The sequence below is a fragment of the Otolemur garnettii genome, unplaced genomic scaffold, assembly GCF_000181295.1.
Source record: "Otolemur garnettii isolate 467f Iridium unplaced genomic scaffold, OtoGar3 scaffold00071, whole genome shotgun sequence".
Classification (NCBI taxonomy): Eukaryota; Metazoa; Chordata; class Mammalia; order Primates; family Galagidae; genus Otolemur; species Otolemur garnettii.
Window position 1 is genome coordinate 4363362 of NW_003852466.1, and position 13044 is coordinate 4376405.

At 37.8% G+C, this 13044-nt stretch overlaps 1 protein-coding gene across 1 annotated transcript in view; it reads left to right on the forward strand.

Moving 5' to 3' along the window:
* The window catches only part of TMEM68 (transmembrane protein 68), a 49693-nt gene extending 36853 nt beyond the window's left edge, over positions 1-12840 (forward strand). Inside the window, exons 6-8 of the mRNA XM_012807548.2 lie at positions 1084-1144; positions 3521-3660; positions 12604-12840. Of these exons, the coding sequence (XP_012663002.2) occupies positions 1084-1144; positions 3521-3660; positions 12604-12708 (306 nt within the window). The 3' untranslated portion in view covers positions 12709-12840. The remainder of the gene's footprint in view (positions 1-1083; positions 1145-3520; positions 3661-12603) is intronic.
* The last annotated feature ends 204 nt before the right edge of the window (positions 12841-13044 follow it).

Below are 13044 nucleotides of genomic sequence, written 5' to 3' on the forward strand. Positions count from 1 at the left end.
TGTCAGATACTAAGTTTTATGAAGAAAGCTATACCTGTAGTCTTTTTCTGTCAGTCTATATTTTCTTGTTTTCCAAAGCTGAATAGAAATGACTTTAACTATCAGCTTACTTAAATATCTCAAACCCTGCTCATTGAGCAAGTAATAGGCGTATACTGATGGTTGACTGTGAATAATATGATACCCTCCACTTTTAGCTATTATAAAAGATCATTTAATGCAGTATTTTTTGTGTATATTTTAAAGTGTTTCTTTCAATTTTTTATCTACTTAATTGTTCACACAACATAACCAACCTTCTTACATGATACTTTGATACTTCATTAATTTTGATTTTATTTGAAGTCTTCATTATTAAAAATTATATTTAATCATTTATATTCATGGAAAAATAGAAATCATGAACTTGTAAACAAAAAACCCCTAACAATATAAAATAAAATATTTTTTCTTTTTGTTTTGTAGTGTGTCTTATGTTTACTTTTCATTGATGTTGAACATTTTACATTTAATAGGCTTACAAAAAACTTTACTGATGTCATGCCATTTGCCCAGACCTGTCATTCCTATGTGCATGTATTTCCCATTAGAGAGACTCTCTCTCTCCACCTGGCAGCGTCTCTTCAGTGAGCATGCTGTCCAGTAGCCACTAAAGCCAATGTGATTTACCACGTTCATTCTACGTAAGGAAGTTCATGATTACTGTAATCCTTACTCTTGGTTTCTAGGTTTTATGTGGAATGTTAGAAAAATTGGTAAATGAAATATTATACATTACCACTGGAGGGTAGTGTTTCTAATTTATATTTTTACAAATGACCAAATTGAACTTAGCCTCATAAATTAAATAGCCAAGCATGTCTTTATTTTTAAGATATCTTATTTTCATAACCTCATACAGGCCCTCAAAAGTTTGCATTTAAGAGATAACTACACTGATTTTCCCCGTGCATGCTAATAAATTTGTGTCCCTTTTCTTTAAAAAAAAAAAAGTTTGTACTAGTTACTCAATGGAGACATTGATTAATTGATTAATGGATTATTAATTATTTACTTTCTAATTAAGATTCTCTTTTTCTTTAGCCCATTATTCCTATGTTTACACAAAATATTCGAGAAGGATTCAGATCACTTGGAGGAACAAGTAAGTTCTGATTCATATGATTTTTAACTGCAGTATAGTATTTTAAATATTTGGGCTTATGAAACCCTATGAGGAATCCTTTTGAGTTATTAACTTTGGAAAATGAATGTACTATTTAGATATTATTTCTTTTTAATATGTAAATGAACTGGGTATGGTGGCTTATGCCTGAGACTTATGCCTCATACATTATATTTTTGTTAAAAGTATCATGCATATGGAAACTTTTAAAATAGGCTTTTTAAAATTTTGGAACAGGCAGCGCCAGTGGCTCAGTGAGTAGTGTGCCAGCCCCATATACCAAGGGTGGCAGGTTCAAACCTGGTCTCTGCCAAACTGCAACAAAAAAATAGCTGGGCCTGTGGCAGGTGCCTATAGTCCCAGCTACTCAGGAGGCTGAGGCAAGAGAATCTCCTAAGCCTAACAGCTGGAGGTTACTGTGAACTGGGATGCCACAGCACTCTACTGAGGGCAACAAAGTGAGACTCTGTCTCTAAAATAAATAAAATAAAATTCTGGAGCAAATTATCTAATTTACTGTGTTACACCATGTTGATGAGGTTTAGAACACATTTACAAACTCTTCAAACTATCTTTTAAACTTAGAAGTTCCTGTTTTAAAATGGTTGACAGTATACTGAGCTAAGATTAACTACTGGAGAAAGTATCATTTGCTTTGGTTTATTTCTGCTATTGTTCTTTTTTTTTTTTTTTTAAATATTTTGAACTGTAATGTACTTATATTGAAAACTTCTTTTTACCTATTTTTAATTCATTGATTAAAAAATTTTTAATCCAGTTATAGGAATATTAACAATTAATGTGCTTTTTCTTTGCAATGTCTCTGATTTCTTATTTTGAAATTTTCAGAGTTTATTTTTATACCTATCATTTGTATGTTATATTTGTTTGATTAAATTTAATATCCCTAGCTTAATTCCTTCCTGACCACACACAAGTCCCCTTCTGAAGAGCTTTAAACTGTTGGATAACAGCAGTTTGGATAACATTGCTGTTTTGTTGATATTCTATTAGGTTTTTTAAGACTTATTTTATTCTCTTCTTTTTCAAATTTAAAGCACATTGCAAAATTTAAAGCAGATTGATGTGGTATTTTACTTTTGCTAAGGAATTATTTCTTTTAAATTTTCTCTTAGCTCATTTATTTGGAATTTATTGACAATCAAAATTATTCCAGAAATTTTGTTTATTATAATTTATTTTTTAAAATTTATTGTGACTTTTTTGACTTTTCTTGACTTTGAAATTAAATATTTCAAAAGTTAATACCTAGTGATTATGTGTGTGTGATTCTGGGTCTTATGTGTATTTCCACGTGTTAAGCATTGTTTTCAACTTTCAGTACAATCCCTGACAGTGCATTCCATGTGGCTTTGTCTTTTTTTGATTCCTTTGTTGTTTTTTATTTTTATTAAACTTAGTCTACCAGTTGATTTTATATCATTACTAGTTCTTAATTTAATCCTGCTAAATTTTAGATTTGGTCATTAGCATTAATAATCCTTTGCTTTGATATGTGAAATTTTCCTAATTTACTATAATATTTTTAGTCTTTTTGCATCATAGTCTCCTGTTTACATGAATTTATTTTATTCTTTCTGGTTTTGGTCTTTTATTCATGTACGTCACTGATTTGTAAGTCTCTAGACTTTTTAATTTCTACTATCTGGTGGCAGTCTCTGACCTTGGTTTTCCAGTAATAGTAATTGGTTTGTCTTTTAAAATTCTGATATTTTTATTATTTATTTATTTTTTGAGACAGAGTCTCACTTTGTCACCTTTGGTAGAATGCCGTAATGTCATAATCACAGCAATCTCTAACTCCTGGGCTGAAGCGATTCTCTTGCCTCAGCCTCCCAAGTGGCTGGGACTACAGGTGCCCACCACAATGCCTGCTTGGCTATTTTTAGAGACAAGGTCTGACTCTGGCTTAGGTTGGTCTTGAATCTGTGAGCTCAGACAGTCTACCTGCCTCGGCATTCCAAGTGCTGGGATTGCAGGCGTGAGCCACCTCGCCCAGCCTAAAATTCTGATATTTTTAGAAGCTCATCTTTTTAAAAACATAAGCCAGTTTTTTGGTATTTTTACATTTACAGAAAAATTGAGCAAAAGTACAAAGAGTTCTCATGTATCTCCTTACCACCCCAGTTACCCCTCTAATATCTTGCATTGATGTGGTGACTTTGTTAGAATTGATGAAAACCTCCTGTTTTAAAAAAAGATTGTCTTAATTGCCAGGAAATGATATTTTTTTGCCACCTTCCTATAAGTCTTATGTAATTAATTTGAAAGTTTATAACTACATGGGGTCAGAGTATTTAATCTATTAAAATGATTTTGTTTACTTTGAAACAGGGTTGTTTAGGTGGCTTTACGAAAAATTTCGCTATCCATTTGCTCCAATGTATGGAGGTTTTCCAGTGAAGTTACGGACCTATTTAGGTGATCCCATTCCATACGATCCAAAGATAACAGCAGAAGAATTAGCTGAAAAGGTAAATTAATTTTCTTTTTTTGGTCTTAGGACAGATTTTTATTTTTGATTCTTGTATTTAAAATGTCATTTTTTTATATATATTCTACAAGCATATTCTAGGTCCATGGTTCTCAACCAGTTGTGGTGATTTTACTCCCCAGGGGATATTTGCCAAACTCTGGAGACTTACTGCCTCTCTGGCATGAGTTGAAGGTAGTGATGCTGCAGTCCTTTAGTGGATAGAGGCCAGGGGTAGAATTTGCAGTGAGAACTCTTGTAGTTGACCATCTCCTTTACTTGACCTAACTGTCACAGACTGGGCATGCACCGTGTGTGTGTCAGTACAGGAGGCCTGGTTGCTTATGTTGACCACCTCCATGTGTTGACCAGTTTGTTACAGTCCCCTGGGTGGTCAACTTACAGGGGTTCTACATAGGTTTTTGGAAATACTGTACTGCAGTTTGGAAGAGAAGTCAGAATTGATGAAGATTTTGATGTCATTTATACTGAGATAATTATTGAAGCCTTAAGCTTTACCAGGCAGGTTAGAGAGAAAAGAGGACTGAGGTGTGGCTGCAGAAGTGACATGCAGGGAGGAGGCCGAGGAAGGGGGAGGAACAAACAGAGCTGGGAGAGCAGTGAGAGAACAAGCCAATTTGTGTGATAGAAGTTGGTGGATGAGGTTTTTAAAAAAGGATTAGGAAGATGGGGATGCAAACAGACCACTCAGCTTGCAATTATACTTTTAGAGAGCATAAAACTATAAGAAATGTCATGTTATGGAATCACTTAGAAAATAAGATGAATGTATTTTGATCATGACTTTTTACCAGCCTTTTATGTATGTATATCAATTCATTTGAAAAATTTTAAATCAGGCACCTGTGGCTCAAAAGGGTAGGGCACTGGCCCCATATGCCGGAGGTGGTGGGTTCAAACCCAGCCCCAGCAAGAAAAAAAAAAAAAATGTAAGTCATGGTTAAAAATCACATGTATCTTCACCATTTTTAAGCATATAGTTCAGTATCATTGAGTCCATTTACAGTGATGAACAATGGCTGTTTAGAGTTTTTTCGTCTTGCTAAACTGACTCTTTATACCCATTGAAGAGCAACTTCCCCTTCTCCACTCTCCTAGTCCCTGGCAATCACACCAGTCTACTTTCCTAAAAGTTGGGCTACTTTAGATACTTCACATGAGGGGAATCATACAATATTTGCCTTTTTGAGATTGGCTTATTTTGGTTCAAGTTCATCTCTGTTGAGTCGTGACAGGATTTCCTTTTCTAAGGCTGAATAATATTCCACGTGTCCTTCATTCACTCATTTAAGTGAGCTCTATCCCCTTACCTTGTGCCTATCAGGTGAGAGTTGACCAGAGCCCCTCTCTCCTCTGCTTCGCCCACTCCCTCCTTCTCCCCACTTGAATTTAATTGTATGTGTTTCTTTCATGAGCATGGGAGTTGTTCATCTACTGCAGCGGTTCTCAACCTGTGGTCACTACCCACAGGAACTGTAGTAAAGGACCGCAGCATTAGGAAGATTGAGAACCACTGATCCCCTGGTTTGATATTAGTATTGAGTACTTTGGTTACTTGCTTTTCCATTCTTGTGATAGTTTACTAAGAAGAATGTTCTTCAGATCCATCTAGGCAAACACAAATGATGTAAGGTCTCCATCTTTTTTTCTGGCTCAATGGTATCCCATGGTATATGTATATCACAGTTTATGTGGGTTGGTGGGCACTTGGGTTGTTTGCACATCTCGGTTATTGTGAATTGAGCTGCAATGAACATTCTAGTGCAAATGTCCTTATGGTAAAACAATTTTTCTTCCTCTGGGTAGATGCCTAGTGATGAGATTGAGATTCTCCATACTTCTTTCCAAAAAGATTATATTACTTTGCAGTCCCACCAACAGTGTAAAAGTGTTCCCTCCTCTCCGCACCCATGGCAGCATCTGCAGTTTGGGGACTTTGTGATGGGCTCTTCCCCTTTGTGTTAGGTGATATCTCAGGGTGGTTTTATTTGTGTTTCTCTGATGATTAGCGACAATGAGCAGTTTTTCATGTTTGTTGGCCATTCATCTGTCATCTTAGGACAAGGTTCTATTCATGTTTCCTGCCCAGTGATAGATAGGATTGTTTGCTCTTTTCTTTTCTTTTCTTTTTTTTTTTTTTTTTGAGTCAGAGTCTCAAGCTGTCCCCCTGGGTAGAGTGCCGTGGCATTACAGCTCACACCAACCTCCAACTCCTGGGCTCAAGCGAGTCTCTTGCCTCCGCCTCCCAAGTAGCTGGGACCACAGGCGCCCGCCACAACGCCCAGCTATTTTATTGGTTGCAGCCGTCATTGTTGTTTGGCGGGTCCGGGCTGGGGATTCGAACCCGCCACCTTAGGTGTACGTGGCTGGCGCCTTAGCCGGTTGAGCTATAGGCGCCGAGCCTGTTTGCTCTTTTCTTATTGATTAGTTTGAGTTCTCTATAGATTCTGAGTCTCAGCCCTTCATCAAGTTAGTAACATGTAAATATCTTTTCCCATTTTGAAGGCTGCCTGTTTGCTCTAATTATTTGTTCTTAGCTGTCCAGAAGCTTTTTAACTGGATTAGGTCCCATTTATTTATTTTTGTTGTTGTTTGATTACCAACACAGAGTCTTTTTCATGAAATCTTTCCCCAGGCTGATATCATCAGGAGTTTTTTCCATAGAGTTTTTATTTCTTTCTAGTTTCTTCTAGAGTTTTTATTTTTTCATGTCTTAGATTTAAATCTTTTATCCATCATGAGTCAATTTTTATAAGTGGCAAGAGGTGTGGGTCCAGTTTCAGTTTTTACATGTTGCTAACCAATTCTCTCAGCACCATTTATTAAGTAGGGATTCTTTTCCCTAGTGTATACTTTTGTTTGGTTTATTGAAGATCTTGCTTTAAATTCTTTAGGCTATATATTCAGCAATGAGATTGCTAGATAACATAGAAATTCTATTTAAAAATTTTCAGAGCCTCTGAACTGTTTTCCACATTGTTGGTACCATTTTACATTCCCAGCAACAGTGCACAGGAGTTCCAGTTTCTCCATATCCCCATCAGTGCTTGCTATTCTGTGCCATCTTTTTTATTATTGGTCATTTTAATGGATGTGAGAAGGTGTTTCATTGGGCTTGATTTTATTACTCTAAGGATAGTGATGTTGGGCATCTTATATATCTTCTTTGGAGAAATATTCAGTCATTAGCACAATTTTTATTTTATTTTATTATATTTTTTAATATAAATAAATATAAATATTTATATTCAAATTTTATATAATTTTATTACTTTTATTTTATTTTATTTTATTTTATGACAGAGTCTCACTCTGTCACCTGCCCAGGTAGAGTGCAGTGCATCATCTTAACGCATTGCAACCTGAAACTCCTGGACTCAAGTGATTTTCCTGCCTCAGCCTCCTGAGTAATTGGGGGTATAGGTGTGTGTAACCATGCCCAGCTAATTTTTCTATTTTTAGTCCAGATGGGGCTCACTCTTGCTGAGGCTGGTCTGGAACTCCTGAACTCAAGCAATCTACCCTCCTCCGCCTCCCAGGCTGCTAGGATTATAGGCGTGAGCCACCACACCTAGCCTTTTTGGTTAAATTTAGTCCTAAGTATTTTATTTTATTTATTTATTTTGAGACAAGAGTCTCAAGTTGTCACCCTGGGTAGAGTGCTGTAGCGTCATAGCTCACAGCAACCTCTAAGTCAGGTTCAAGTGATCCTCTTGCCTCAGTTTTATTTTTAGAAGAGATGGGGCCTTGCTTTTGCTTAGGCTGGTCTCTAACTCCTGAGCTCAAGCAATCCACCCACCTCAGCTTCCTAGAGTGCTAGGATTACAGGTGTGAACCACTGTGCCCAGCCTCTATTTTATTATTATTATTATTATTTTTTTTTGCCGGAGCTGGGTTTGAACGTGCCACCTCCGGCATACGGGGCTGGTGCCCTACCCTTTTGAGCTACAGGCACCACCCTATTTTATTATTTTTGATGGTATGGGTTTTATTTTCCATTCTTAATTGTTCATTGGGATTGTTTCCTTATTTTCCTTTCCTGTTGTCTTGCTCGTTGTTAGCATACAGAAACACAACTGAAATTCATGTGTGTTGGTATCATGTCTTCAATTTTGTTGAATTTATTAGTTCTATTATTTTTGGAATCTTTAGGTTTTTAGAGTTTTCTACATACACAATCATGTCATCTGCAAACAAAGATGATTTTATTTCCTCCTTTTTATACGCAGTCTGATTTAATCTTCATATCAACTGTGTAAAGTAGACCTTATCATCACTGTTTTGTGCTTAAGAAAAAGGAGTGGGCTGGACATGGTGGCTCACACCTGTAATCCCAGCACGTGGGAGGCTGAGGCCGGTGGATTGCTTGAGCTCAGGAGTTTGAGATCAACTTGAGCAAGAGCGAGACCCCGTCTCTGAAAAATAGCTGGACATTGTGGTGGGACCCTGTAGTCTCGTCTACTTGGAAGGCTGAGGCAGGAGAATCACTTAAGCCCAGGAATGATTCAGTTCGCTTTGCTAGGTTGTTTTGCGGTAACAGCCACAGAACGTCAGAGGCTTATGGCAGTCTGAAGTTCGTTTGTGTGCAAGTGTCCTCTGAGGCTCAGCTGCAACTTTGTCCCTGCCTTCCTCACTTTGTCATTCAGGCTGGAAGGAGAGCCCTGTGTGGGACGCTTCTATTAACACAATAGAAGGAACAGTCAGGAACAGAACCACACAATTGCCCATAAGCTTCTGTTTGGAAGTGGCTCAGGATGGCTTGAAAGAGAGGAGCCTGGTGGGGAAAAGGAGTGAGTGTCTGAAAAGTACCCTGCCATACTAGGATTTACCAAGTTCAGACCCTTAGACAAGGATTACAACTGGAGCAGCTAGTGTTAGGTGGGATGAGACTGGAGCAATGGGGAGGTGTGCAGCCAGTTTCACAGAGGTCACACCAACAGTCCATATGCGCTTTGTGTCCTCCAGTTATTCTACTGGTCCATTAAGTATAGCAACAGTTTAGTTCTAACCACGTCCTCAGAGTAAAACCCTGAGACACTGGGTTTGGGGCCAGGACATGCTCATTACCCAGCACAGCTCTTCTTTCCTTAGGAAGGGACCCCTTCCCAGTGATACTGGACTTTTGATATTAGATTTCCATGCTCTTGGTCTTGATGATTCGATGAATGAATCCACGGACCACAGGCTGGAAGTTAGGTTTTATTTACAGAGGTATTACAACTCTTACAAAGAGCCAAACCTTGCAGAGCAGGATAAGATAGGTTTTATACAAGTGTCACAGCTCTTACAAAGAGCCAAACCTCCTTGCAGGGCAGGATATAAGTGTTACAGCTCTTCTTCTGCGCTCTCTCCTCTATGGTCTGGGGCAATCTGCTGAGGTCTTTGCTCTCCTGCTCTCTCACCCTCCAAGGTCAGTGATAATCTGCCTCTAGGCTCTCTACTCAGGAGTTTATATATCTTGGCAGTTGTCCAATGAGCTGAAAGCTGAGCTGATTGGTCTATTTTCACCAAAAATAGACCAATCAGGAGCAGGATTGAAAATGGACCAATCAGGGATGCACTGGAGGAATTGCCAGTGTTTTCCCCTGTTTTGGTGGGTCTTTTTTGCTACTGAAGCTATGGTGGGAGAGGAAAGCTCCCTCTGCTTGCTCCAGCACGCTCCAGCCTGCTCCAGCCTGCTGGTTTCTTTGCCAGCTGCTGCAGCCCAGACAGAGGCGGCAGATCCCCCAGCCCTGCTCAGCTGAGTTGGCTGGGGGCCACTTTGTCCAGTATCACCAAGAGCCCCAGGAGCCCCGTGCCATGGCTGGGACCTCCCTCTGGTGCTGCTCTGCCCACACATGAATTTCTTTCTTTGTTGCTCCCTAATAAATGCATTCTTTCTTAAGATATAATTGAATTTTATGTCTTCCTGCCTGCCCATTAGGAGTTAAGTGGGTCACTGCTAGTTAGAACACTTTTCTTCTTTAACAAATACTGCCTCTTTTTATGGTCAAAATAAAAGTTAAAGGAGAGAAAAAAAATTCTGGCCTGGAATTCAGTAATCTGGGTTCTAATCTTTACTCTGCCCACTAGTCAGAGCGGGATACATGATGCGTTCTTCTGTAAATTGACATTATTAAACTAAACTATACTGGAAATAGAGAATACTTGAGATTCTCCTTTTGTCACTGGTTTGTTGTAATTTTCCAGTCTTCTCCATTATTAATAACATCAGCATAAACTATAGCATAATGATCCAAGATTATCAGTAGCTTGAAATTAATCAAGCATTCAAATTAATATTAGTAGGCAGAAATGAAACCTTATTTTAAAAATGGCTTTTGATTGTAGATCAGAGCCATTTTTTAAACATTGTTTGAATGTAAATTAAAATGTATTGTAACAATGCTGAAGAGTTCATTGGGCTATTTCCTTAAAGCTCCCTCAGCCTTAATCTCCCTGTTCTGTTTCCCTGTTTTCCATGTTCATATCTGTCTCTTTGCCTCTCTCTCTCATTCATATGGACACACCCACTTCCACATATAAATACATATTTATTTATATGCACACATGTTTTTAGAGTGGAGAGAAGATAGAAAGAAGTGGATAGATCTAAGTGGTGTCCAGGGCACGGTAATGGTTGGCTTTGTGGGTGAGAGGCAGGAGCTTTTGGCTTACTTGGCTGGCATCACTTGCTGAAACAGGGTGGAGACTCAGGAGGAGAGTGGTCTGGTGGGGAGAAGGAATAAGTATGAGGGGAAAGAGTGTCAGTTTAAATTAAGCATATTGAGTTCGCTTCCTGACAAGCACATGGGTGGGAAGTGGTAGTGAACATACTGACCTGAAGGTGGGAAGGCTGAGCTGGAAATCTGGGGAGTCATCAGCAAATGGATGGATTGAAGCTGTGGAAACAAATGAGATTACGGAACCTTTGGAGAATTAGTCAATGCCTGGAATTTGGAGAAGGAGTCTTCAAAAAGAAATTGAAAGGTAACAATCTGAGAGCTACTGGAAAGCTAAGAGAGTGTGAGGTTGGTTCTAGAAGCAAACAGGAGTACAATAAAGGAGTGATTGAGAGGTCAGCACAAATGAAGTTTAAAGTCATGTCCATTGGACCCAGTGAGAGGAGGGGAGCTTTGGTGATCTTTACAGGAGTTGCATTTTCTAAATGCGTAGCCTAATGTTTCTTTATTCTAAAGTTTGTCTTTGACACTGCAACTCATGCAAAACAAAGTTTGCACTTTTTCACTTGTTATTTAACTCCTTTCATGCTTGAATTGAAACCTAATTCTAAAGCTTCATACTGCCTAGCTTTTGAGTAGGTGCCTGAGACTTGACCAGACTGAACCTTGCCATTCCTTATGCCGCAGTTGCTCTCGCTTCCCCTGCCAGCACGTGGCTTCCTTCATCAGTGTTGAAATCTTACAGGTCCTTGGAGACCCACATCCAGCAGTGCCCTCTTCACATGTCCTCCCCTCGTTACTGCCCAAACAGTGGCCTCTCAAGTCTGAACTTGTGAATATTCTCTCTTCACATTTCAGATGATGTGCATCAAAACGATGTCACAATTTAGTTTGTACTTTCTTAAATTATGAGCTTGAGATTAGAGCTCATTCTTTTACTAACATTCTAGCCTCCAAAGCATCTAATATTGTTTGAATAAATGAACAAAAAATATCAGAAACATCCTTCATGGAACACAACCTATTTGTCAGTTACTGTGCTAAGTACCTGAAGATGCTGTTTCAATTTGATTTAATTTTTGCAAAGTAGTTCTAGTTTCATAAACGTGAAATCTGTGGTTTAGAGGGATGTATTTTTAAAATATATCTTTGAGCTAGACCTTTATTTAAAGCTTAGAGTCTGAAAAAGAAGAATGTATATGTATGCATGCACTATATACATACATAAATAAAAATTTTAAATAGCTATAAACTGATTTAAAAATAAAAGTTGTTGAAATTGGCTATAAATGTAGTAGAAATAAAGAGTTTTAGAAGATTTCTTGGTATCTTGACTGTTGCCTTGCTGTGACATAATTAAAATTCCTGTGACAGTGCCTAGAAATTGAGATGACGAACAAAAGTATATCAGTTTGTTCCTTTCCTCATTCTTTCCTATTACACATTTGCTGCCTCATATAACTGAATTGTTTGGTGGGTATGTGATGAAAAGAAAACTTACTGGGGTTTATTAATGCTGTAAAGGACTACATTTTCTATTTGCCTGTTAGGACATTTCCTACCACGTTTTTCTTCTAATTTTTTCCCCTTCATTTCATTTTAGTGTTTGTCAAGGCATTATTATGCTTAATGCTGGAAAAATATTTTCTTTAAACTTTTTTTTTTCTTTTTTTACAGATAGGGTCTCATTCTGTTGCCCAGACTGGAGTGCAGTCGTGCAGTCATGGTTCACTGCAGCCTCAAACTCTTGGGCTCAAGCAGTCCTCCTGCTTCAACTCTAAGAAGCTGGAACTGCAGGCATGTGCCACCATGCCTTGCTCATTTTTCTTATTTTTGCTAGAGTTGTGGTCTTGCTATGTTGACCAGGGTGGTCTTGAACTCCTGGATTCAAGGGATCCCTCCGCCCCCAAGAAAGTACAAACTAAATTGTGACATCGTTTTGATACACAGTTTCTCAAAGTGCTAGGACTACAGGTGTGAGCCACTGTGCCAGGCCCTAAGATGCGCCTTAAGGAGCTTACAGGCTTGTGTAGAAAATAGCTATGCAGACAACAACTATAATTCAAGGCTTAATGAAAGAAGTGCAAGAAATATGCTATGGGTGTGCTGAGGAGGAAATCAATCATTAATTCTTAGAGGAGATGGAGGCTAAATTAGAGAAGACTTTTTGAAAGTAGTAGTAATATATAAAATCTTTACTAAATGAATTATCTTTATTGAGATCTAAAAGGGTAATGGTTTTTCTTTTGTTTTCTTAATAGACAAAGACCGCTGTTCAAGCTTTGATTGATGAACACCAAAGAATACCAGGAAACATTATGAGTGCTTTGTTAGAGCGCTTTCATAAAAAGCAAAAGGTCAATTAGAAGATGATTTAATATATTTATATTAATATGTTTGCCTCTAAGATACTGTCTTCTAAATTTTGTAGGTCCTATATTTAGTATTTTTTTAAAATCATGTTAATAAGCATCTTTTACAAAACTCATTTATTTAAAGTTGTATTGTCAATTTTGCTTTTGCAATCAATTGTGTCAAATTTGGAAAATGATCATATTTTATTTTGTTTGTAAATTCCTAATAATGTATGATAAGCGGTAGTTACATGTATTAATAACAGCAGTTTAGGTTAAACAAACATTCCTGAATAATGCATCTAATTTCTGTATCTATTGCCGAGCTAATTTTTGAAGATGGCATAA